Source organism: Meriones unguiculatus, chromosome 7 (assembly GCF_030254825.1).
Source record: "Meriones unguiculatus strain TT.TT164.6M chromosome 7, Bangor_MerUng_6.1, whole genome shotgun sequence".
Lineage (NCBI taxonomy): Eukaryota > Metazoa > Chordata > Mammalia > Rodentia > Muridae > Meriones > Meriones unguiculatus.
Window position 1 is genome coordinate 16,010,796 of NC_083355.1, and position 27,852 is coordinate 16,038,647.

General features: G+C 38.1%; 1 protein-coding gene and 1 pseudogene across 11 annotated transcripts in view; both read right to left on the bottom strand.

Annotated features, from left to right (window-relative positions):
- Tanc2 (tetratricopeptide repeat, ankyrin repeat and coiled-coil containing 2) overlaps positions 1 to 27,852 on the bottom strand; it is a 304,530-nt gene that overhangs the window by 119,151 nt on the left and 157,527 nt on the right. For all 11 annotated transcript variants that reach the window (XM_060386550.1, XM_060386548.1, XM_060386546.1 and 8 more), the window contains 2 exons: positions 23,709 to 23,895; positions 8,410 to 8,673 (listed from right to left, as the gene is read on the bottom strand). In XM_060386550.1, coding sequence (XP_060242533.1) covers positions 8,410 to 8,673; positions 23,709 to 23,895 — 451 coding nt within the window. The remainder of the gene's footprint in view (positions 1 to 8,409; positions 8,674 to 23,708; positions 23,896 to 27,852) is intronic.
- Positions 957 to 4,220, bottom strand: LOC132655382 (protein SET-like; annotated as a pseudogene).

Here is a 27,852-nt window from a genome sequence, read left to right on the forward strand (position 1 = left end):
TTGGGAAATAGAACCTTGTTTATATGAATGTTTCAACTTGGAAGAAATACCAGAGTATTGGTTTTAATCCATAAAAACACAGTTACCAACTTATCATTGATGACTGTCATAAATATAGCAAAAGAGGAGAAAGCTCAAGGGTTATGTTTTTATGACTTTGGGGTCTCATATGTTTTACCACAAAATTCCTACAGAGAGTACTTTTTATGTCAGGAGTTCTATTACCGTGAGATTTACAGAAGATGATATGCTAGTTAGTTTTTGTCAGCTTGACACAAGCTAGAGTTATTTGGTAAGAGGAACCTCTCCTGAGAAAATTCTCCCCTCAGATTGTCTAGAGGCGAACCTGTGAGCACTTTCTTGATTACTGGTTGATGTGGGAGGATGCAGTCCGTTGTGGGTAGTGCAGGCGGTCCTGGCTGGTGCATAAGAAAACAAACGGAGCAAGCCACCATAAGCACACTATTAATCAGTACTCTGCCATCGTTTCTGCTTTAGTTCCTACCTTGACTTCCTCCTCTGACTTCTCTTAGCAATAGAATGTGATCTGAGAGTTCTGAAGATGAAATAAACTGTCTTCCTCACGTTGCTTTTTGTCATAGTGCCTTATTACAGCCATGGAAACCAAACAGGCAGATGACATAGTTGTTTGGCTTGAAAGCTTATGAGTTACTTTTGCTGCCAGGTATTATATATCACCTTATCTGATACTTGATTATAAATGAGCAAAAGAGGAAGCAAAAGGGGTAGAGAAAACAGCCTAGAATTCTCTCAGCTTGGGGAAACAAACGCATGGAAAGAAAGTATAGTAGGTCACATGGTGACTGGACTTGAAAAATAATATTAATTAATTAATTAATTCAGTAAATACAACAATTTTGGTATTAAAAATGCCAACACTTTCTCCTAATAATACTTTTGCTACACCTTTTTTTTTAGACTCTTTTCCTGTTGTATTTTGTTCAAGGTTATTTCCTCCCAAACAAGTTGATAACCATGGTGTTAAGAGAGACCTCAAAACAGGGCAATTGTGTATAAGGTGTAGGAGAAGAAAAATTACTGCAGCTTGCTCCCAGGGACTGGAGATAATTAAAAAAATAAAACAATAATAAAAAAGAAAGTTGGAATCCATCAGTCTTCTGTGCTAGTCATCCTCATCTTCATCTTCCTCTTCTTCCTCCCCTTCATCATCATCTTCATCTTCTTCACCTTCATCCTCATCTCCTTCATCAATGCCTTCCAACCCTTCCTCTTCATCATCCATATCAGGAACCAATTAGTACTGCAAGGGATTTGGCCAAATATCATCTTTGATGGCCTTTCCTACCTCATCTGCACCTGCATGAGAACAGTCAGTGAACCAGGTGAAGAAGCTCTTTGGCTGCCACTTCCCGCTGGGTTCATTCTGCGTTTGACTTGAGCACTCAGGTCACATCTTTTCCAGATTTCTACTTGATTTTGGTGGACATTGAAGATGGGTCACCACTCTCATTCAGATGAAATTCTTTGTACAGAACTTTCAAAGTAAGGATTTTCATAAAAATAAAAATTTGTTCTGTAACCTGATTTAATGCCTTCAAATTCTGTCACTTCAACTCTGGTCAAATAATGCCGAGCCTCTTCGTCTTCCTCCCCCAGTGGTATGGACATTTGTAGATGGTTGACAAATGCTGTTACCCAAAAATTGGGGATTCTGGTGATCAATTCTGACCTCTTCTGAAAAAAACGGTTGGCAAAGTTTGTTATATTTTGTTTTACTTCCAAAATTTCCTTACTGGCTTGTTCATTAAGTCTGCCTATTTCATTTTGTACTTCATTAGTATGTTCAATTGCTTCTTGCTGTTCTTTCTCTTCTTTTGGCAGGCTGGGACATGCCAACATGTTCTCCAGTTTTGGGGCAGCAGCCGATCTTGGACTAAGGCAGGATTGCAGACTACTGTTTTGGGGCCATGGCATGAGGGAGGTAGCCTGAAGCCAGAGGGCAGAGGCCCTATGTTCACAGCAGGAAGAAACAGGAACTTGCCATACTTTTTTGAGATAAGGTCTCACTATGTAACCTTGTCTGGCCTAGAGCTCTATAAAGACCAAGTTGGTCTTTATACTGTAGACAACAAGATCATATCTATCTATCTATCTATCTATCTATCTATCTATCTATCTATCTAAACTTCAAGAAGTGTTTTTATGCACTGATAGCAAATATTCTAAATAAAAATTAAAAAATCAGTCTTTCAGAGGCCCTCTATGGTAGGCTTCTGTCCTGTTACTTGTTTTCTCCTACTTCCCCTGTCCATCCCATTTGTTTTTCTAAGTGAGGACTGATCATCTTATTCCGGGTCCTCTTTCTTGTTTATCTTCTTTATGTGCATATATCTTAGTATGTTTATCCTATCTTATAGGTCTATATAAGTGAATATATACCGTGTGTGTTTTTCTGCTCCTGGAATACCTCACTCAGGATGATCTTTTACTAGTTCCCAATATTTGCCTGCAAATTTCATGATTTCCTTGTTTTTAATTGCTGAGTAGTATTCCATTGTGTAAAAGTACCCAATTTCTGTATCCATTCCTCTGTTGATGGACATCTGGTTTGTTTCCAGGTTCTGGCTATTACGAATAAAGCTGCTACAAACATGGTTGAGCAAATGTCCTTGTTGTGTACTTGAGCTTCTTTTGGATATATGCCTAGGAGTGGTATAGCTGGATCTTGAGGAATCACTATTCCTAATTGTCTGAGAAAGTGCCAGATTGATTTCTAAAGCAGTTGTACAAGTTTACATTCCCACCAGCAATGGAGGAGGGTTCCCAATTCTTCACAACCTCTCCAGCATGTGTTGTCACTTGAGTTTTTAACCACTGCCATTCTGATAGGTGTAAAGTGAAATCTCAGGGTCATTTTGATTTGCATCTCTCTGATCTCTGATGGCTAAGGACGTTGAGCATCTCTTTAGGTGTTTCTCTGCCATTCTATTTTCCTCTACAGAGAATTCTCTGTTTAGCTCCGTACCTCATTTTTTAATTGGATTGCTTGATTTATTGCTTTTTAACTTTAGTTCTTTATATATTCTGGATATCTGCCCTCTGCCAGATATAGGGTTCGTGAAGATCCTTTCCCAGTCTGTAGGCTGTCGTTTTGTTCTAATGACTATGTCTTTTGCTTTCCAGAAGCTTTTCAGTTTCATGAGGTCCCATTTATCAATTGTTGCTCTTAGAGCCTGTGCTGTTGGTGTTCTGTTCAGAAAGTTTTCTCTTTCGCCAATGAGTTCCAGGCTCTTCCCCACTTTTTCTTCTAACTGATTTAGTGTTTTATGTTGAGGTCTTTGATCCACTTGGACTTTAGTTTTGAGCAGGGTGATAAATATGGATCTATTTGCATTTTTCTACATGTAGACATCCGGTTAGAGCAACATGTGTTGAAGATGCTGTCTTTTTTACATTGAATGGTTTGGCTTCTTTGTTGAAAATCAAGTTATTCACAGGTGTGTGGGTTTATTTCTGGGTCTTCTATTGGGTTCCACTGATCCACCTTTCTGCTTCTATGCCAATACCATGCCATTTTTATTACTTTTTTCTGTAGTGTAGCCTGAGATCAGGGATGGAGATACTTCCAGATGATCTATTGTTGTACAGGATCATTTTGGAAATTCTAGGTTTTTTGTTTCTTCATATGAAGTTGGTTCCCAAACTACAAAATCACTTGAAAACAACCCCAAATGCCACCAGAATGGAGAAGGGCTTTTGGATAAAACTCAAAACAAACACACAAGGAGATGAACAGACTGTATTACATTCTTTCTACCTGCCACTTGAAGCTTCTCCATTTCCAAGTCATTTCCTGAGAAAACTTTTTGTCATACTGTGTCAGTCTTTCCTCTCCACTTGTTGAAACATGTTCTGGTTACACTCTCCACTTCACTGACTGATCGACCAGTGAAATCATGAGCCCAGGCTGGCCTCCGTTTACTAAGTGGCTGAGAATGGCTTTGAATCCCTGATCTTTTTGCCACCACCTCTCAACTGCTGGGATTTATAGGTGTGTTTTTCCATACGAGCTTATATACTAGGCTTTTAGGACAAGTGTTAATGGCTGATTATTTTTGATCATCCTATCTCTTTAGACAATGAAATGAGTGTCCTGAACAAAATGCCCAGTGTACTTTGAAACTGGCAAATACTTCTGAGAGAATTATATCAGGTTAAATTAGTATTATAATGTTTAATGAACATCTCCCAAATATATGAGATGTTATTTAAATTATATAAATTCAAGTAAAATGAGGAAATAGAAAAACAAATCTGTAATAAAATTTTTTAAGTAAAAGGAAAAATAAAACTCTAAAAGGAAGTCTGTCATTAAAAATGCTTGTTTTTAGTAGGAAGAGGGAGTAGGAAAAATAGAAAAAACTTACTTTAAGTTAGATTTTTTATTAGATTGAAATAGCTGAAGACCATATACTCATAAAGTATTTAACAAATAAAAGCACATTTTAAGAAAGTGAATATAGTTTAAATATATCACATCTGGGCAGGAAACAAACAAACAAACAAACAAACAAACACAAAACTGGCAAACACGTGGTAGGGAGCATTTCAGAAACAACTCCATGCTGATTTTAGAAGCCCACTCAGTTATTTTTTCTTATGTCAGCTGCCACTAATGGACTAAAGCATGCTAATACAGCCAACACTCTTGCTGTGCCTGAACAGGGAGGCTAGAAAGACCTTTTTGTTTCCTACTCTTAGATAGAAAGCCACTTTCTTATATTTATATAAATATAAGTCATTATTCAGACTGCTGAAAAGCCCCTTTTGATTTTCTGTCAAATCTGTATTACAGTTTCTAGATTAATTTATACCCTCTTAGAGTTGCAATCTGCCTTTACCTGCTTAAAGTATATTCTTAGAAAACTGTGCTGCTCCAAGTACTAACTAGTGGATGAAGAGAAATTATATTTTTAATAGAGTTTGTTATTTGTATTTTTCCAATAGAAGCTGCTTTCCCACACAAAGCACTGATGACAGCTGCTGCAAACATTTCCTGCTTCCCACATACCTCCAGTCCGTTGCCAATATCATTTTAAGACACCAAAGATGACCATCAACAGCCGGCTGGTAATTCCAGCCATTCAACCACAAATCCACAATAGTCTATTTCCTTCCAACACACAGGCTTAAAAACAAACATACAATAGCAGTTCAAATTATGCACACCACAAAACTCAGAATTTTAATTTAAAGGAGTATGAAATCTAAATCTGTATTTAGAAAACTAACTACTTCTGGAAAAACCCCAGATATATACTGTTGTAAGCCATCTTCAGTCACTCAAGATTAGCTATTATGTTTCTAAAACTAATGGCTAAATCTATTTGACCAATATATTTATAATGTATCAGATGATTTTTTTTTAGGGACTAAATCTATTTTTATGTACATGTTAAGAGTAGGAATAAAAAGATTAGAAAGATTAAAATTACCTCCCATTAAACATTTGCATATGTGCTGACTCTATTGTCCTACAATTAAGTATTCTAAAACCTCAAAGTGGGTCTTGGCCTCACAGAATAATTCTGTTTTTTTTATTTTATTTTTTTCTTATCAGTTACATTTTATTAACTCTGTACCCCAGCCATGTCCCACTCCCTCATTCCCTCCCAATCCCACCTTCCCTCCCTCATCTCCACTGTGCTCCTTTCCAAGTCCACTGATAGAGGGGGACCTCCGCCCCATTCATCTGATCCTGTTTTATCAGGTATCTTCAGGACTGGCTGAGAAGCCCTCCATAATCAAATGTCATCTCATACTCATTGTAAAGGAAAACTAATGCCACTTGTGGAAGAGATGCAGAGAAACAGAAACAGTAATACTTGCTGGTTAGGAATGTAAAATGGCACAGCCAATTTTTATACTTCGTAAAATAGTGTGGCAGGTTCTTAAAATGAAATATAAAATCTAACATATGAATGGCAAGTACACTCCTAAGTATTTACAGACTGATATATACACGGTCAAAACAGCACCACTAACCACTGAACTGAACTGAACAGTAAGCAATACTTCTCATGAAGCTCTTATTTTTTTTACAGATATTCTGCATATAATTGGTAGGTTTTAGGTAATATATATAAAGCTTTAATAATACCAATGTATAATAGACTCCCATCATTAATGTGCAATAATTTTGGTTGCATTTCATACTCATCAATTCTCAGCAAGGCCTTCCTTTTAGGTTTGTGGCTATGATTATAAGTGGTATTTCATTATTATGAGTAGTGAAGGATCTCATAACTCACCCTAATTAGTGAGCCTGGATGATGGGAGAAGACGCGAAAACTTCAAAGTCAGAAATGCATGTTTATCACTCAGGACAAAAAGAATATCCAGAAGACAAATATATTTCAATTCCCTGAATACCAACTTCCATGGGCCAACATGAGGAGGGCTAGGTGATAGACACACTTGGCTGCAATAGGAGAGGCACCTTAACTATATGAGGATCAACATATGTAGAGGAATCTACCTATGAGAGAAAATTTGCCTCACTATATAAAAGTGAAGAACCATCTAGATGGTCTGATAACAGATGTTGATCATCTCCCTGAGGTCAGAACCAAAAGAACAGGTAGAAAAGGGAGGCCATCGCCAACATAATGAATCATTTCACTGTTTGTTTTACAATAGGACCTATGTATGTACCTCATGCTGGTCTGGAACTTACTATGTAGCAGACACTGGCCTTCAATTCCTGATCTTTTTGTCTACACCTCCAGACTATAGGTGGGTACTTTCGTATTGGCTGCATACCAAATAATTATCCCTGAAAAGTAAGTCTAATGATAATAAATATTTTATTATTCCACATCATGAAATATAACTGTCTAGTCATTCATTGGGAGAACCAGAAAGGCAAATACAATTTTTATTTTGTCATCTGGAAAAAGTGTAGATGATGATACATTTGAAAATGTCAGGATGGTCATTTCTGTAAAACTCCTGCTTTGAATAATTAAATAGCAAAATAGCTGTATTAAAAATATTCCTGACACCACTGCCACGTAGTGGTTGAGGAAAATGACTTAGAATTTCAGTTACTTACCCTCCTGTATTATTCTTTCATGACTGCTGCTAGTGGTGTTTGAGGTGGAAATGAAGGTGCCTGGACTTCTACACTAAGACAGTGAGAGTTTGTGACAATACTGAACTGAGAGAAGGAAGAAGCTGGGTGTCTTGCCTGCTTGCTTGCTACACCTTCAAACAATGGATGATGACTTCTGCTGTGCAAACTGCACCAAAATATGCTTCAATTAAATAATGGTTATCCTTGTTTTTAAATCATGAAATTTGCAGGCAAATGGTGGGAAGTAGAAAAGATCTTCCTGAGTGAGGTAGCCAGAAGCAGAAAGACACACATAGTATATGCTCACTTATAAGTGGTTATTAGACATACAAAATAGGATAAACATACTAAAATCTGGACACCTAAAGAAGCTATGTAAGAAGGAGGATCCTGGGTAAGATGATCAATCCTCACTCAGAAAGGCAAATGGATGAACATCAGAAGAGGGAGAAAACGGGACAGGACAGGAGCCTACCACACAGGGCCTCTGAAAGACTCTATCCAGCAGGGTATCAAAGCAGATGCTGAGATTCAAGCCAAACTTTGGGCAGAGTGCAAGGCAGTATTATGAAAGAAGGGGGAGATAGAAAGACCTGGAGGGGACAAGAGCTCCACAAGGAGACCAACAGAACTAAGAAATCTGGGCCCAGGGGTCTTTTCTGAGACTGCTACTCCAAACAAAGACCATGCATTGAGAACCACTGCACAGATATAGCCCATGGCAGTTCAGTGTCCAAGTGGGTTGCCTAGTAAGGGGAACAGGGACTATCTCTGACATGAACTCAGTGGCTGGCATTTTGATCACCTCCCCCAGATGGGGGAGCAGCCTTACCAGGCCACAGAGGAAGACAATGCAGCCAGTCCTGATGTGATCTGATAAGCTAGGTCAGATGGAAGGGGAGGAGGACCTCCCCTATTAGTGGATTTGAAGAGGGGCATTGGAGGAGATGAGGGAGGGAGGGTGGAATTAAGAGGGAATAAGGGAGGGGGCTATAGCTAGGATACAAAGTGAATAAACCGTAATTAGTATCAAAGTAAAAATCTAATTAAATAAAAAATTTTTACAATAAGATGAACTGGTTTGCATACTTTATTGTCCCTCTCTCTGATTTTGTATGTGTTTCTGCATATCATGGAAGGAGAACTAGGAAACCACTTAATGGAGAAGATGAACCTTCTCATAGGTTCAAAGATGTGTGTATGTTACTGAAACATAAAAGGATGGGTGACTTGTCTTATTTTTATTCATTATATATTCAGTAAAGCACTCTTAAAACCAAAAACCAACTTACCTGCTACAGAATTTGGCCGAGGCATGAGATACAAAGGAATAGACTGTACTGACTGTGATAGGACGGTTTCTAAATTCCTCTCCGGGATCTTATTCAGACTGAATGTGGAGGCAGTCATGTTTTCATCTACTCGGTACAGACAGGAGTCCATGCTGGATTTTTGAGACTGCCATGGTTTTACGTTTCCTCCAGATCCTAATTCTTTACTGCTTTCTCCAACATATTTTGTACGCTCCATGTTTTCAGAATAATTTGTCAATGTAGCTGAAAAATAAAACATGTTTTTTTAATTCAAAAGGAAATATTAATCTGTTTGATTAAAAATTTACAAGTAGAGAAGAATACCACTAACATTATCCCCCAAAGTCATTTACCTCCAGAAGTTTAAATAACTGAAACCATTACACAACCATATCTTACATATATTTAACATTTTATTTAAATGAAATAAGCAAATTCATAGACCGGTACCAAGAGACCTAGAACAAGTCCTATCAAAGGTAAAATTTTAGAGTCATCAGAAAGGTATCTACATATTTTTATGGGCTGTTAGAGATCACCAACAGTTCCCCTCCAAAACTGTCTCTATTCCTCTTATCTCTTTCTTTTTCCTACTCATTTCCTGGCTCATGTTTACACACACACACACACACACACACACACACACACACACCACCACCACCACCACCACCACTACCAAAACACATGATCAAAATAAACAGTAACTAAGTAGAAATTAATACAGTAGCAAAAAACCTGCTCAAATAAGGAGTTGACACAAGCCTTTCTTGTACAATTCCTCTCAGTTCTAATCCTTTGCACATCATTTGTAAGTGGCTTGCGAAAGAATAATGATTTTAATTAAACCAGAACTGAAAGGTCTTCTAGAATTTATCTAAGCTTTCTAATAATTATACATGAACAGGAACATTTTCATAACCCCAGAAATGAAAGAAAAAATAACAGTAAAGTCTAAATTACTGAATTTTTAGTAATAACTATAAAAGAATAAGAGATACCATCCCAGGAGAGTTTTAAACTTAGTTCATGTTCTCCTCCTATAATTTGAATGTATCAAATCCAAAGAAAAGAAATAAACTTAGGAGGTAATTTCCATAATCCTATTTAATGATGTTTTCTTTCTGTAAATTTAAGTGGAGTTATGGATTTTATAATACAAAAGAAGATGAATTACAAAATAAAATTTAAACTTTTCTTTAAGAAAAAAAAAACGAGATTAAAAGGAACTTAACTAGAAAAGGTGAAGAAATAAGAGATTCAACTTAGAATTTCGGGAGAAAGTGAGAGTGGTGGCACAGGCCTATAAACCCAACACTTGGGACGTCACTGGCAAGTTCATGCCAGCTTGGGCTATTCAGTAGGCTAGCCTGGAACAGAAGAATGAGACCTGTCTCAAAGCAAACTAAAACAAAACTAGAGAAGAGGAACATGTTATGGAGCCCCTCAGGAGAAATGAAATTATGAATATCATTGAACATTTTTGGGAACCTCTAAACTTTGGGAGTTAAATCCTCATATTTTAGTACCTTTTATTTCCTTCATAGTAATCAGTTGTAAAAACCAAAAAAAAAAAAAAAAAAAATGGACAACTGAGGGTCACCAAGTGTAGGCAGCTAATAAAATGAAGCAAGGAAAAGTGTGTTACTGTATCTTGGCCAGTCTTTGTAGACAAGAATAAACCAAGGTGAGCTGAAACGTTGGATAAAGTAGGTGGTGGCAACTTTGAAGAAGAAGCCAGCTGTGGCACTGAGAAAGTCTTTCAAAAGAAGAACATGTTAGGGACTGAAATAACTCAGGGGACTAAGAGGTCCGGAGATAACAATAACAGAAGAGCCCAGATGTGTACTATTGATTTAATAATATTGGAATTCATATTTACTACTTTGTATGAGTGGTAATGAGGGTTAAACCTAAACCTACCGCCAAATTACACCCCAGCCCTACTTGTAATTTTTAAATTGTGTAACTGTACATTCCAATCGATCATTGATACAACACTCTAAGCAGGACTGGTGTTACTATCCCCATTGCACAATTCAGAAACGATGCCTGGTAAAAATTAGGTGTCTTGCCCACTGTCATTAGGAAGCGAGTGCCTTTCAGTAACTATTTGGGGTCTTAACCACTTACTAATATTGTAGCAATTCTTTTGTTGACAATGCCTTGATTCCTACACAAGACTGTACATTTCTAGGGGGTAGCTACTGTATTTTCAGTGTTTTATTTTTGTATTTCAATTAAAAAACTTGGCATCTCGGGAGCAGAAGAGATGACTCAGTGGTTAAGAACACCTTATAGAGAATCTGGGTTCCAACCACAGCACCTGGAGTTACATGACATGGTAGCTACACCCAATCTCAGGGCATCTGACACCCTAATCCCCTAATCTGGCCTACCTGGGTGCCAGGCACATACATGAAACAAAGACATGCATGCAGGGAGAACATCCATGCACATGAGAATAAAGAAAGCTTAAATAAAACCAACCAAACAACTTAGTATCAACTCTGTAATTACACTTGAAAAGAGGAGAAAACACACGAAAGGATACAGGCTAACACCCATCTGCAAGAAGCACAGAGAAACAGTGAAAAGTAAACTATTTCTGGCTGTGCTACTCCGGCAGTTTTGGAAGATGCTGCAAATGTTAACAAGATGCAGAAAATAAATGGGCTCATTCTTCAGTGCAATTTTTATAGTACTTATACTAAAAATATTTCTACCTAGGGTATAAATAAACATATTACCTGGGCAAGCATTTAAGTAAAGAACTGATTTACTTTGCAAAAAACAAAGTACAAGATGACATATTTTAGAACATATATAAGTTCTAAAGTATAGAACTTATTTTGCATGCTGGCACTAGTAAATGTTCACTTATCTCCCAGTATTATATTATATTTTTTTAGGTATGTTAAGACTTGGTAAAGTTTTTTGATTTGTGTGGGAAACAAGTGGAAGAGACCAATTAAGCTTCTTTTTTTTTTTCCTTTAAGGCTATTGCCAAAAAATTAAGTAGACTTTGAACTTTCAGCTTATGAGAAGGCGGCCTTCTCAATAATACTCCAGGATTTCAACAAATGATAACCTTTATTAATATGATTCTTCCCTAGCTTTCAGCCATTTTAGGTAACAATTTTACACTCATTAAAACTGGTCACTAGCTTTGACTAATTTAGAGTAGCTGGCAAATGACATGATTTTATTCCTGTTTAAAGCTGAGTAAGATTTCACATTTGCTATAGATCATATTTTCCTTATGTATCTGCTGATGGACATCTAGGCTGGTTCCATTTCCTGGTTTTTGAGCATAGCACTAAAATAAAACATGGATATACAAGTATTTCTGTGGCATGATGTCAGACTGTTTTGGGAATCTAGAACTGCTGTAACTGGTTCAGATGGTGGCTGTATTTTTAGTTCTTGAAGGTATTCCATAATGATTTCTATAGAGCTTGCTTGTATTTTGAAAATTAAGCACAATTTGGTTTTATTGAATCAGAATCAATAGGTACAGAAATATCAGAAGTTAAATTCTTTGAATAACCATCACCACTTAAAATTTCAAGCATTTCACTTACTGATGCGCTAACATGTATGGGTAACTTTTAACTCATTTTAACTACCTACTATCTAATGAGTTGTTGTGTAACTATGTGGTGGGTATCAAGATGCAGCAGTGAAGATAAATGCTTAACCCCTGAAGGGCAACATTGTCACAAAAGAGACAATACATGCAAAGAAAATCACTAAATATAATGCTATTTACAGCAAAATTAATCTTAATTATCTGCATTTTTAACTATTTTATGGTGAAAACGGGTTGTGATTTAAAATCATCACTCGAGAATCTAGGAGTGTTGTAATTGGATTGGATGGTAGCTGTATTTTTAGTTTTTGGAGACATTCCATAATGATTTCCACAGTGACTGATATATCAGAGAATGCAATAACCCTAAATATTGCCACTAAAAGTTGCACAAGTTCAAAGCTCCCAAAATAACATGCCAACTAGGTTGGCTTTTTATAAATTAAACATCTGACAGTCGGGCATGGTGGTGCACACCTGTGATCTCAGCACTCTGGGAGGCAGACGTAGAAAGAGCTCTGTGAGTTCGAGGCCAGCCTTGTCTACAAAGTGAGTTCCAGGCCAGCCAAAGCTACACTGAGAAACCCTGTCTCAAAAAAAAAAAAAAAAAAAATTAAACATCTGTATGTGCAAATTTCCACAAGTGAAGTAAGAAAGGAAACATTACCACTTCCCAAATAAAAATTTATGTGTTCTTTTCCACTATTCTTAATGTATCTTTATTTCTGCTTTTTCTAGATTTAATTATTCTCCAGTAAAACAAAGAATAATGGGAAAACAGTTTCAAGTAAATAAGATCCCCCTGCGTGATCGTCTCCAATTTCTTCCTTTGATGTACAGTAAAGTGCTGTTTCAGAACAAAAGCTGCCTCCACAGCATGTCTGCGTCTACTGCTGTTTATGTGTGGAAGGGGGTGTAAGTATGCAGGAACCATAGTCTTACAGACAAGTGTGTTATGAATTAAATTACCACTAGATTTTGAAACAGATTCACTGAGATATATTTTATATATATTGAATGCACCCACCATAATATAATCAGTGTTTAGCAAATTTATAGACTGACACAATTATCAATATATTTCAGTTTTAGAAAATGTATACTAACCCACAGTTCTTTTGCACCTATCTGTAGTTAGTTGGTCTCATTCTAGTCCTAGCAAACTAATTAACTTTGAGCACTATAAATTTATCCTTTCTAGAACTTCCTATAACCAGAACCATACATTGTCTCATTTCTGTATCTAGCTTCATTCATTTAGGTCATTTCTGAGGTCAATTTGTACTGTATTATTAATAACTTATTTAGTTTTCTTGCTAAATAACACTTCATGGTACAGTGATAACATATTTTATATAATAACTTACCCTTGATGACTGTTTGGATTTTTTCTGCTATTATGAATAAAGCTGCTTCTTATTAACATACACCATTTCATTTCTCCTGGGCTGACTTCATGCTTACTTTTGCAGTATTAGGGATTGAATCTAGGGCTTCAAACATGCTAGGCAATTACGCCACCATTAAGCCACATGCTTGAGATCACTCTGTTGCATAGGCAGGCTCTTTTATTAGCCTCCCGAGTAGCTGGAATTACAGGCCTGCACCATTAGTCTGGTTCTAGGTTCATTCTTTCCTTTTGTTCTTTATGTTTTTTTTTGTTTTGTTTTGTTTTTAATTTTTGTTTGAAAATTCAATACAGGTATCCAATGTGCTTTGCTTAAATCCATCCTGGCTCTTCCCTCTAACTCTTCCCACAATTTGCCACTTTTCCATTTCAACAATACTCCTTTATTAAACCCACTAAGTTCACTTAGTCCTGCCAGTAGGTAGAATCTGGGTGTAGGGCTATCAGCACATGGGCAACCTACCAGGGGCTGCATTCCTGCAGAAACCAGCTCTTCTCATCTACTATCAACTGCCAATAGCGTCTCAGCTATGGGGCATAACTTTACAACACCGACCACTCATGCTGGTTTTTTTTTTTTTTTTTTTTTTTTTTTGTGCCAGGGTCTCACTCTATAGCTCAGACTGGCCTTCAAATCACTATATAGCCTAGACTAGTAACAAACCCATAGCAATCCTCCTGCCTTAGCTTCCTAAGTGTCTTGATTACAGCTATGTGCTCTGTCTCTCAGCGGGGTTGATTCTGAAGAGTAAAATTGCTAGAGTGGAGCACTGTGGTACATACTTGTACTTCCAGGACTCATGAGGTAGGAGCAGGAAGATCTTGAGTTCAAGATCATTCTTGGCTGCATAGCAAGTCTTAAGCTAGCCTATATGAGAATCCACGTCAAAAAAGAAAAAAATAAAAAGGTTAGCGTTGTAAGAAACAGCCAAATCACTTTCCTAAGTAATACTACCACTTTTACATTCCTATGGGTAATATATAAGACATTGTGGTATTATCTTGATGCATTAAGCAGCCATTCTGTGGCTGTGGAGTAGTATTTCACAGTGTGGGAATGTGCACGTCCTGACCTGAATGTGGAGGTCAAAGGGTAACTTTTTCCAGAGTTAGTTCTTTCCTTCCACCACATGGGTCCCAGCATCAAATACAGGTTTAGGCTTGATGGCAAGTGCCTTCTTTCTCCCACTGATCCTTACGGCCAGCCCGTAACTAAAATTTTAATGAGAGGTAGGAATCGTGGATCATCTGCCTGACAGTGACTTTAGAATTATGACATTTACTGTAATAATTAGAACCACAGGTTTTGAATTCATACAAACCCGAATCAGCCTCGGCTTTGCCTTTTACATCTTTTGTGTTAGACCCATTGTGCTGGCTAGTTCTATATCAACTTGACACAGCTATAGTCTCCTGAGAGGCAAGAACATCAGCTGAGAAGATGCCTCCATAAGATCAGGCTATCGGCAAGTCTGTCCAGCACTTTCTTAGTGAGTGAATGATGTGGGAGGGCCCAATCAATTGTGAGTGGTACCACCCAGGGAGGGGGTGGTCCTACCCAGGGAGGGGGTGGTCCTGGGTTCTGTGAGAATGCAGCAATCATCCCTGGCCTCGGCATCAGCTCCTGCTTCTAGATTCCTGCTCACTTTGAATTCCTTCCTTGGCTTCCCTTAATGAACTGTGACTCCAGACATGCAAACCAAATAAACTTCTTCTTCCCCAACTTGCCTTTGGTCATGGTGCTCACAGTGCTCAGGCACTTGAGCGTCTGTAGGGGTCTGTAGCATCTGTAGGGGTCTCACAACAGCAATAGTAACCCTGACTAAGACACCCGGGGAACAACTACTTTTAATCTCAGTTTCCTAAGAGGAAGAAGAAATTCTATCTTTATTACAGTAGAGTACACAAAGTTGTTTTATAGCCAGGCTGAACCATTCTATGCTTATCTGCACAGATGCTTGGAAAACTGGTGCTGGCTACTGACCAAGACAAAGGCTGGTAAGTGAAATAAGTAATGTGCTGCTTAAAGCTGGAAACTTCTTTTGGTGAACCCAGGACCGGCTGTTGACTGACGGCCTGACCTGGCTAGCTGGCCAGAGGGCATTACTGATTCCAATGGAAATTTCTGGAAACTCTCTCTTTGAAAGCAAGATTGTCTCTACAGTTTTGGTGGTTTATGTCCAGGTCAGAGCACATGTGATTCAGGAAGTGCCTTGGGTCCCCTAGTGCATGTTTGCACTCTCTTTTGCTCTCCAGTACCTTTATGAAAATTTTTGAAAACACTTTTTTTCTGACAAATGTGCGTATTTTCAACAGTTAGTCCTATTAGCTCTCTATAGCTTTCTTCTTTTTTTAAATTTAAGATGTATTAACTTATATATATCAGTGCTCTATTTGCATGTATTTGCAAGACAGAAGAGGGCATCAGATCTCATAGATGGTTGTGGGCCATCATGTGGTTGCTGGGAACTGAACTCAGGACCTCTGTAAGAACAGCCAGTGCTCTTAACCTTTGAGCCAACTCTCTAGCCCTCTTTATAGCTTTCTTATAGGATCACCACACACTGTAAGGATTCAGTGATTTCTATCTGGACCACAGTCTCTGCTTAACAAGTGATTGTTAGCTTTATCAGGTTAATTATACACGAAAAATGCCATTTGGTCTTCTAAATCATTCTGATGAACAAAGTATCCAGTCTTTTAAAAAACACAGATACGTACAGGTCAGTGTCTACCTCAGATCTTCTATTGCTGAATATTACAGGCAGACAGTTTGGAAAGATGATGAAATTGAAAGTATAGGACTAGCAAACTTAGTAGTGACCCTGTGCTTTTCTAAAAACAAGCGAGAAAGGCATGAGAAAAGCTAATCCAAAATGATCTAGCACTCAGCCAATGACTCAGAGGACAACTTGGATGAGATAAAAGAACAATATTTTGCTGGAACAAACATGATGCCATAGATAATGATTTCTGTGGTAGATTATTATATCATATTTGAGGCGAATCAAGGCCATATAGGATCAAAATACCTAGAATTTTGAAAGTTTTCAAGACTCCAGAGATGACATTTTTCTATTTGTAGTGTTTAAAAATTGAGGCATTTCTAGTTTCCTGTTTGATATAAATAGGATTTTAAATATTTTGGCATGCTTATAGAGGCTGATTTTGGGTATCTTACTCAGTTGCTCTTCATTTTATTTTTTGAGGCAAGATCTCTCACTGATGTGGAGCTCACCAATTAGGCTAGACTGACTGACCAGCAACCTCTAAGGATCCTCCTGTCTCAGCCTCCTCAGCTCAGGGATCAAAGGTCGCTGTGGTATTTTTTAATTAATTTATTTTTTATTAATTTCAGTAGTTTATTCACTTTGTATTCCCAACTGTAGCCCCTCCCTTGTCCCCACACAATCCCACTTTCCCTCCCTCATCTCCACCCATGTCCCTCCCAAGTCCACTGATAAGGGAAGTCCTCCTCCCCTTCCATCTGATCCTAGTCCATCAGGTCTCACCAGGACTGGCTGTATTGTCTTCCTCTGTGGCCTGGTAAGGGTGCACCTCCCCGCCCCCTCAGAAGAAGGTGATCAAAGAACAAGCCACTGAGTTCATGTCAGAGATAGTCCCTGTTCCAATTACTAGGGAACCCCCTTGGACATTGAGCTGCCATGGGCTACATCTGTGCAGGGGTTCTATGATATCTCCATGAATGGTCCTTGGTTGGTTGGAGTATCAGTCTCAGAAAAGACCCCTGGGCCCAGATTTTTTGGTTCTGTTGCTCTCCTTGTGGAGCTCTTGTACCCTCCAGGTCTATCTATCTCCCCCTTCTTTTATAAGATTCCCTGCACTCTGCCCAAAGTTTTGCTGTTAGTTTCAGCATCTGCTTTGATACCCTGCAGGGTAGAGTCAGAGGCCTTGTGTGGTAGGCTCCTGTCCTGTTTCCTATTTTCTCCCTCTTCTGATGTCCATCCCATTTGCCTTTCTGAGTGAGGATTGATCATCTTACCCAGGGTCCTCCTTCTTGCTTAGCTTCTTTAGGTGTACAGGTTTTAGTATGTTTATCCTATATTATATGTCTAATAGCTCACTGTGGTATTTTTTAACACGAGTACTAGGGGTGGAACTTATGTTTTCATGCTTCATGGAAAGTACTTTACCAATGGAGCCACCTTTTTATAATTTGTGGTATTTTAGGACCTATTTCCTTAATTCTGATTTTGGATTTTTAACTGTTAGGATGCAGGAATGGAATTTATTTTTGTGTTTATTTTACATTATAAAACTTTGTTATATGCATTTTACCTACTCAGTATTTATTATAAATAAACGAGTCCATGCATTGATATGTATACTGTAAATAGCAGAGATATGCGGTGGCATTCATATATACAACATATACAGATTTGGAAATCTTTAAAAGAAAACCAATACAGAAAAATATTTAACTTCATTTGTTAATCACCCTCATATTGGCATCTTCAAGTTTTTATTCTTTCTTCACAAGAACCTACTCACTCCTTCCTCCATCCTTTTGTTTTCTCTGACTATTACTTATTTCTGTGGCGCATTTTTTCTCCTACCTCTATTCCTTGCTGGTCTCTTTGTGCTCAAAGATTTTGTTCTTAGCTTTTCGTTTTACATATATTGGGATATACAGATATGAAATGCAAATTAAATAGAGACATAATTTTATAACCATTAGTTTTATAAAATTGTTAAATCAAATAACCTAGGTTTACAATTTCATATGTGAAACTCTGAATCAGTTATATTCCAGAATACAGAAACTTTCTACTTTTAGAGAGGCTAAGATGCATATATAAAACTATATATACATGATTATGGATCAGCATCTTGAAATAAAATATAATAACATTTTTACCATAAAATATATAAATATATGTGATAAGCAAGAAAAGACTATAAATAACCTCTCAGTTCAAATGAGATCTTATAGTTAAATATATTTGGTATGAATTTATCTTAAAATGCTCGTAGTTTGGGGTTTTTGGAATTACGGTAGCAAGCAATAAGAAAGACATGAGAAAAATGAAAAGGAACTTGATATACTGCTGGAAACACTCTAGCCATACTTTATAAAGTTAATTAATCATAAACTACATGACCCAGAAATTTGAGGACAGCTTTGTACAAATGCTAGAGGCAGTGGAGGTAAGCTAATGTTCATAGTGAAATGTGAAGCACGCATGCCAAGCGTACTTGATGCAGTCAGATATAAGGGGTATTACATAGTTCTTAAAAAAGACTTAGAGGACCATGCTGAGATGACCCCTGCTTGGTGCCACAGGCCTGGGCATGGAGGAAGCCTGAGACCATCCCCAGTCCAGCCTGGGCAGGGGGCAAACCTCAGATCATCCCCAGTCCAGCCCGGGCAGGTTAACAAGCCTGAGACTACCTCCAACATGGCCCCATGGGGCCTGGCAGGGAGGAAGCTGAGAAAACCCCTGCCTGCTGCCACAAAGCATGTATACATGAGACCATTCCTGAGATGACCCCAGACCCCCAGAGACCCCAGGTGCCATTAAGATGAGTAAGTAAGTGGTGGAGAGACCGAAGAGAAAAAGAAGAAGGATTTGTGCACAATGAAGAAAGGCAGAACTGGAGACTGGAGGGTAGTGAAGAAAAGCCTGATGTGAGCAGCTGGTGATGCCATCTAAGGCTATGGTAAAGTCTTGGTCCCTAGCCCCGCAGGTATCTCTGGACTGGGCTGCCACCTAGGGTCATATTAATGTCTGAGGGCAGTGCAGAATTGGCCCCACCTCTTGCCTGAACATTGTAAGAGAGCTGGCCTTGAGGTGTGAAAGGAAAGCTGGCCCCACCCCTCACCAGCTGTAGTAGTCAGGAGAGCAAGAGCAGACCCTGTATTTCCCCTGGGCAGCACAGTAGAACTGGCACTGAAGGCATGAGGACAGGAGGTGCTGCCGCTTGATGGCTACAACATTGAACGAGCTAGCCAGGGCAGTGGTACAGATACAACCCAGGACCAGATCCAGGCCTGTGAGTTGTCCCACCCCAACATCTACCCCATCAATGAACTGCTGGAGCACATGAAAAGGAGGGTTCTGCAGATCCAAAGCTGCAGAATATCCATAACACAGGGCAACAACAGGATATCCAAGAGGAGTCCCAGTGAGAATCCAGTAGAGATAGTATAGCAGAAGCCAGAGGCCTTGAACCAATGACTCATTGCAATGAGCATTTGCAAACAAAGTGGACAAAAGGGTATACTGAGGGACACACTGTGACACTCTACAGCTTCAATGAGATTTCTTTTTTTTTTTTTTTTTAAGGGGGAGGTTGCAAGGGCAGAGAGGGTGGGTATGAGCTAATGAAGAGATGTGTAGGACTGGGATGTACGATGTGAAATTCACAAAGAATCAAAAGTTTAAATAAAAAATAATAGACATATTAACATGCCACTTTATACATTACACACACACACACACACACACACACACACACACACAACCAGCAACACACTTTGAAAGAATACATTAAAATCTCAGATGTTATATAAACATATTAGAATACATATAGAAGGGATTGAGGATAAATGGAAACTAATAGAATGAAAAAGGCTTTACACAGACTATTCTGTACTGACAGAGGAATATTACTAATTGAACTCTGCACTTGCAGCCCAGGAAGAGAAAGAAAAATGATGTCTAAGGATAAATATCAATTTGCATTCATAGTACTGAAGGGTAATACTCTTGGATGACAGAAAACATTCGTTTCCCATTTATTACCCCTAACTGCTAATTAAGGTTGGTTAATAGACAAACTTTCTGGGGTCTACGGAGAAATTAATCAGTTACTAATGTAAACAAAAAAAAGAGAGGGCAACAGGGCTCACTGTGTAACAGGCACTTACTATGCAAGCTTGGTGGCCTGAGCTTGGTCCCTGGAATCCACATAAAGGCAGAGCTAGAAACCTGATTCCGTATATGTTCTCTGATTACCACACGTGCACTATGGCATCACATTTTGCCTCCAGCCACACATGTGCACACACAGAAAGACTAAATAACTAAACATTAAAACTTTTTAAAGGAACTTTTTATTTTTCTTTACTCCCTTCGCCCCCCCAAAAAAAACAAAAAAACAGGGTCTTGCTGTGTAGCCCTTGCTGGCTAGACCGTGCAATCTTCCTGCTTCAACCTCCTGAATGCTGGGATTTTTAGATGTTTAATGCTTGCTCACCTTTTTTTCCCCATAAAAGTTTATTATCACTGCTTTGACAAAAAAAATATTTTCAAATGGTTGCCTATATTTTTCTGTGATGGTAATTTTCTCTTTTTATTTATAATTCTCATTTGCATATATCTGTAAAACCCTGAGTTTCCAAAACATACTATGAAGAGCCAATCCTATTGTAATCAGCTGTAGTACTCTGTAGGATCTTGTCATCTGGCTTTAACAGATGGACCCCAACTCAGTTATGACAGACTAAAAGAAATGTTCACTCATGCTCAAAGGAATCAATCCTGAAGCAATTACTCTTTCTCCTGATTTAATCATATTTTAAAAGAAATCTTCCTTTTTCTTTTTTTCCTCCCACACTCAAATCTTGACTACATTCCAAGACGATATGGAGATTTAAATCTTTTCTTAAAATAGGATGTTCTGTAACACGACACAGAAACACATCATATATTGCAAATGTCTTCTTGCATATTGCATAGCTGGAAGCTATGCTTTCATTTTTGTGAATTCTTTTTTTGTAACTGTTTTCTAAGGTTCTACATGAGAATCGGGTCTTGTTGGTGCTGGGAAGACACTGCAACCTGTATTCTGCACTACCGGTGAAGGAACCACGGAACCACACTGCCCCAAAGAAAACTCACTTCATTTAACATTTGGCAAATGACCTCTTAGTGTGAACCTGTAGAGACACATAAATTATGAATTAAGTTATGAATTTAAAAATTAGTAAAATAATAAAATAAAGAAGGCAAGAATGAAAAGTTTAAAGAAAAGGAGAAATAATACAAGAAATAAGAAAGTGTACTAATAAAATAAAAATAGTTACATAAAGAGAAGGAGTAAGAACACAAAAAAATTCTAAACATAAAGTAAAGATAGGATTTACTCATTGGCACAGGAGACAACTTCCTGAACAGAACACCTTAGAACATCTTAGAGCTCAGGCTCTAAGATCTACAATTCATAAATGGGACCTCCTGAAACTGAAAAGCTTCTATAAAGCAAAGGATGCTATCAATAGAATGAAACAGCAGTCTACAGACTGGGAAAAGATCTTCACCAATCCTATATCCAACATAGGGCTACTATCCAGAATTTATAAAGAAATCAAGAAATTAAACACCAACAAACCAAATAATCCAATTAAAAAATTGAATACAGAGTTAAACAGAGAATTCTCAACAGAGGAATACTGAATGGTGGAGAAACACTTAAATGCTCAATGTACTTAGTCATCAGAAAAACACAAATCAAAACAACTTCGAGATTCCATCTTATACCCATCAGAATGGCTAAGATCAAAACTTCAAGTGACAACACATGCTGGCAAGGATATGAGAGACTACTGGAAAAGAGGGAGGAAGGATAAATGGACCTAAAGGCGACAAAAGCTCCACAGGAAGACCATCAGAGCCAAGCAGCCAGGGACCAGAGGGGCCTATGGAGTCTGAAACACCAACCAAGGACAATTCTTGGTCTTCTACTTTTAAGTAGCCAATGGTATCTTAGGCTTCATGTCGGTTCACTAGTTAGGGGGGTGGGGGAAATTTCTGACATGGATTATGTTGCCTGCTTTTTGATCACTTCCTCCTGATGGGACTTCTCTCCCAGGCCCCAGGGTAAGAAGATGAACTCAGTCTTCATGTGAATAGATGAGCTGGGGTGTTTGGGTAGGGAATTCCCCTATTATAAGGAATAGGGGAGGGGGAATGCAGGAGGGAGGATAGGACTGGGAGGAGAAGAGGGAGGGGAGGAGGAAGAGGTCTATGACCGAGGTGTAAATTGCATTAATTAATTAAAAAATGAAAAAAAAAAACCAGTATGGTAATATGGTAATAAAAACAAAAGAAGAAAGGCAAAGAATTGGAAAGGCATCTTCCTGGGTGCTCTATTGCTGGAATTCTTTGGGTATGTCCTGGGCAGTAGCTGCAGTCTGTTAAGAGTGCCTCTCTGTTCCCACCGTCTGAGCAGTACAGGGGGCCGAGGGGCCAGGCTCTCAAGGGTGCCTTGTTAGTAGAAGGGCTACGTTCACTCAGAGTCCTCCTTCCTTTGCATACTGGGAGTGGACTCCAGACAAAAACCCAGTTTAAGCAACCAGAAGATTTGTGCACCTGCAAGTGGGAAAAGTCCAAGCTGTGGGGTGGGCTGGAGAGTGGGGAGGAATGAATTCTGCTCTGGAGAAGGAGAGGAAGAAGAGCATTTCCTCTGCCTGCTGAAGGGTCTCCTGCTAGTGGTCTCTGTTCAGTAGTGAGCCACCTTGTACATGCAGACTCTGACTTAGGCTTAGAGTGCCATGTGTCATTGGGTTCTTTTCCTGCCATAAGAACACACTGGTCTAAGGTCCCAGAATCATAAGCAACATAAAAAGCTTATTCTACTTTGTTAAGGTCAGCAAACAGAATTTCTTATTGATAAAACAAAACAAAACAAAACAAAAACAAAAACAGATCAGAATGGGCTTCTAAACCTCATCAAAGGACTGGATCATACTTGAAACAAACAGACTTGAAGGTAACTCAAATTGCAGACCTTTAGCCATTCAATCTTAACCTGTTCTCTGTTTCACAAAGCTTTACTATACCAGTAAAGAATTAACTGTTCTGGACAACTACTGTTGGTAGAGATGAAATATGGGAATCTAGAGAAAGCAGTGCATACAACATTTTATATTTTATTAAGTACAGCCTGAAAAAAAGTAAATAGGAATGACTATTTCTTAATTTGTTGACCTTTATTGCTTCAGAATTTTAAAACAAGGACATTTACATATATATATATATATCTCAAAATATAACTTTTAAACTCTTAAAGCTTGAATAATTACTGTTTTGTTGTTTTTTATTTTTTACAAGTTATTCACTTTGTATCACATTGTAGCACCCTCCCTAATCTCATCCCAGTCCCGCCTTCCCTCCCTTTTCTTCCCTAGCCACTCATACAGGAGAGCCTCCTCCCCTTCTATCTGACCTTAGCCTATCAGGTCCCATCAGGACTGCTTGGATCCTCTTCCTCTGTGGGCTGGCTGGGTCTACCAAATGATTATTATAAAAAACTCACCAATGATGCCGCTGTCCCTGCTTTCCAGGGTGGAGGTGGGGCTAGTGACAGCCCCATAGCTGCAGTCCTTGGCAGGTGCGTTTGTACTGACTGGTGGGAGCGTAGAGCAGGGGCTGCTGGCTGGTGGAGAGGCTGTGCTGCTAGTCAGGGTTGAGCAGGGACTTATCCGCTGGGTGATTGCTGAAGGCTGGAAATAAAGTCAGTACAGAAGAAGGATCAACTCATCAGCTGTTAAAGTGTATCTCAAGGCCAAAATAGTAATGTGATTAAAAAAATCAACAAATAATCTCCATATAGGCGTTACAACTGTTATGTTGGCTTTGTTTTTGCTTTCCATGATGAGAGATCCCATGCTCTACACATAAGTTAAGGCTTGACCACTTAACATGAACAGAGACTTGTGGCTAGTTTTTCTACTTAAGAAATTACTTGTGATTTTACATTTCGGTTCACTAACAGAAATTTCATTTAAGCACAAGGTACTATTTCCAATCAATGAAACTTTTCACAAGGCTTGGAACTTTGTCTTGTTAAAAACCTTCTTTGGCTAGAAAAAAAAATACTTGTGCAGCTGAGAAGAAATTAAAGAAAAAAACTTCTTAATGAAAAGATGTGTCTTTTTTATACATAGGCCATGAGAATAGAGCAAAATACCTTATTCTGCAAGCTTCTATGACACAGAGTAAACAATGTTTATTTAATACAAAAAATTTCTTGCAAAAAGTGATTATGTATAAAAACAGTAATTGAATAATTCTTCTGTCTGAGAGGACCACCTTTCTCAGCTTGTTACGGGGATTGAACTTGGCGCAGAGCGAGATGACCTTGCACCGCTATGGCCTGCTTCCCCCTCCTACGTTCTCCTGTGAGTGCATCACTGGGCCAGCTTTCCTTGTTAAATTTTCAAATATGAAGGGAGTAAAATCACAAAAAGGTTAGTAGTAATATATTCTGGTTTGTCCAACGAGAGATCCAATTTTTTTCTTCAGCTCTTTCTACCCAAATAAATTACGGATATAGTGAATAAAAGTATTTTTTTTGTATCACACTAAAGTAACCTTATCCTTATTAAAGTCACAAGTGATCAAACACAAAATTACCTGAAGCACTAATGATAAATTTGACATGGTTAAATAGTAAATTTAAAGGGACCTTTTCAACTTCTTTACATGTAGTCTCCATCAATAGTCTCTTTGCTGAAACTGAGAATCTACATTTAATAACTAGAGAATGTTGATTATAAGCTGCAAGAATAGTAACAATCTTCAACTAATTTGGTAAGGATTTCTGGATGCAATACCCCATGTTTAATTATCTATGTTCAACCTGTGTTGAATTTTAATTTCTGTACTATTCTTAGTCATAAAAGATACAGTTGACTTAAACAAAAATAGCAGTCTCATTAAGTTACAACCAAATAAATCCATTCAATCATATTAGTAATACAAGGAACTGATTTTTCCTTAAAATGAAATAAGCCCTCAAAAATCTATGAGGTAAATTTCTTCTATTGTGTAGTACTTTTTCCAGAGAAAATAGGAGTTTCAATTCTTTGTAATTACTGTTTTTATAAAATGCTATCGATCGCTACAGCAATGGCTTTTAAGTGGGCATACAGCCCAATCACTTCTAGGACACATTAAAGACAAAAAACAAATAGACAAGCTCCAACTAGCTCCAACAAAACCAACAGATATTGATTGCGCCATATACCACCTCAACTTAAAAATTTAACATACTTTGTTTTTTAATTAAAGAGGCAGATGTTTATTTCCCAGACAATGTAGGTAGGTACAGAAACACAACATGGGCTACAATTCAGTGGGAGAGAGGAACGCCTGGCCTCTTAAGGTAAAAGGATCCTGGCCTTGATGTACACTGAGAAGGGAAAAGAAGGTGATTTCAGTCTTCTGCCCTTCTACCTTCCATCTTGTAGCTAGGAAGCCTCCTTGGTGACATATTTCATTCTAAGGAAATGAGTGGTCCAAAACATCATTTGGGAGGTCAACACATAATTTTACCCTTCCTGCACTCAGTTTGTGTAGCTTGTGGGCTGGTGAGGTGAACTGCACTCCGGTATTTTATATTGGATATAGCTATAATCGTCATACACTGAGACCAAGTTTTATTTTGGCATGACTCCATGGGTAACAACTCATTTCTGTTTATAGACAAGATTTCCCATTCTGGTCTTTGTCAACAGACAGTATCATACTATATACATAACACAATCCATCTGCAGGTTAACACTAAACACACAACTTTTACAGTATTTTTTTGTAAAATAAAGCAAGTGTCATAGAATACATGCTTTTAAAAACCTTAAATATAAAGGCGAAAGTCATTCAAGTTGTTTAGAAACTCAAAAACTATTTGAGGCTTAGGAATTAAAAGATGGCCCTTACATTTATATATGGAAGCTAGTGAAGATACAGACAGTGTTTTTCATGCTACAGGCCAAAATGGTCATCTAATTAAGATACTACAATTCTAGAAGCTTTTAGCGGGTTTCTAATTTCCTTAACATTCTCCATGGAAAGCAAAACAAAGTCCACAATCTGGATCTTTTAAAAGGTTCCATATGAGTAGAGGTGAGTGGCTGGTGAGACAGTACAGTGGATAAAAGCCCGATGCAAGCCTGATGTCCTGAGTCTGATCCCTGGAACCCACACGATGGAAAGAGAGAACAGTGCTCTGATTGCCCTAAACATTCAGCACTGCACATATACTCCCTCACAGATGTGCGTTCACACATACACTTGTCATGCACAAACATACATGTACACAATCATAAAAGCTAAAAAATGTAGACAAACTGAAGATGGAACTTCCAAGATTCATCCTAACAGCTTAAGAATTGTTGAGAGAAAATAGTCAATAAAATGCTTGCAAACCAAATCCAAGAACACATTAAAGATATCATTCACCACAACCAAGTAGACTTCATCTCAGGCATGCAGGGGTGGTTCAACATACGAAAATCCATCAGTGTAATCCACCATATAAACAAACTGAATGAAAAAGAATCACATGATCATCTCCTTAGATGCCAAAAAATCATTTGACAAAATTCAACACCCATTTATGTTTAAAGTTTTGGAGAGATCAGGGATACAAGGCACATACCTAAAGATAGTAAAACCAATATACAGCAAGCCTATAGCCAACATCAAACTGAACAGAGAGAAACTTAAAGCAATCCCACTCAAATCAGGGACAAGGCAAGGCTGTCCACTCTCTCCATATCTCTTCAACATAGTTCTTGAAGTCCTAGATAGAACAATAAGATAACTAAAGGAGATCAAAGGGATACAAATTAGAAAGGAAGAAGTCAAAGTCTCACTATTTGCAGATGATATGATAGTATACATGAATGACCCAAAAATTCTACCAGGGTACTCCTTTAGCTGATAAACACCTTCAGCAAAGTGGCTGGATACAAAATTAACTCAAAAATATCTGAAGCCCTCTTGTATACAAAAGACTAATGAACTGAGAAAGAAATTAGGGAAACACCACCATTCATAACAGCCACTAATAACATAAAGTACCTTGGAGTGACTCTAACCAAGCAAGTAAAAGACCTGTTTTTTTCAAGTCTTTGAAGAAAGAAACTGAAGAAGATAATGAGAACATGGAAAGATATCCTATGTTCATGGATTGGCAGGATTAACAGTGAAAATGGCCATCCTACCAAAAGCAATCTACAGAGTCAATGCAATTTCCATCAAAATACCAAAACAATTTTTGATATAAATTGAAAGAACAATTCTCAATTTCATATGGAAAAACAAAAAACCAAAAATAACTAAGACAACCCTGTACAATAAAAGATCTTGTTGAAGTATGTCCATCCCAGACCTTAAGAGGTACTATAGAGCAACAGTAATAAAAACTGCATGGTACTGGCATAGAAACAGACTGGTGGATCAATGAAATTGAATAGAAGATCCATAAATAAACCCACAACAGCTGTGGAAACTTAATTTTTGGCAAAGAAGCCAAAACCATTGAAAAAAAGACAGCATCTTCAACAAATGGTGCTGGTCTAACTGATATCTACATGTAGAAAAATGAAAATAGGAGCATATTTATCACCCTGCACAAAGTTAAAGTCTAAGTGGATCGAAGACCTCAACATAAA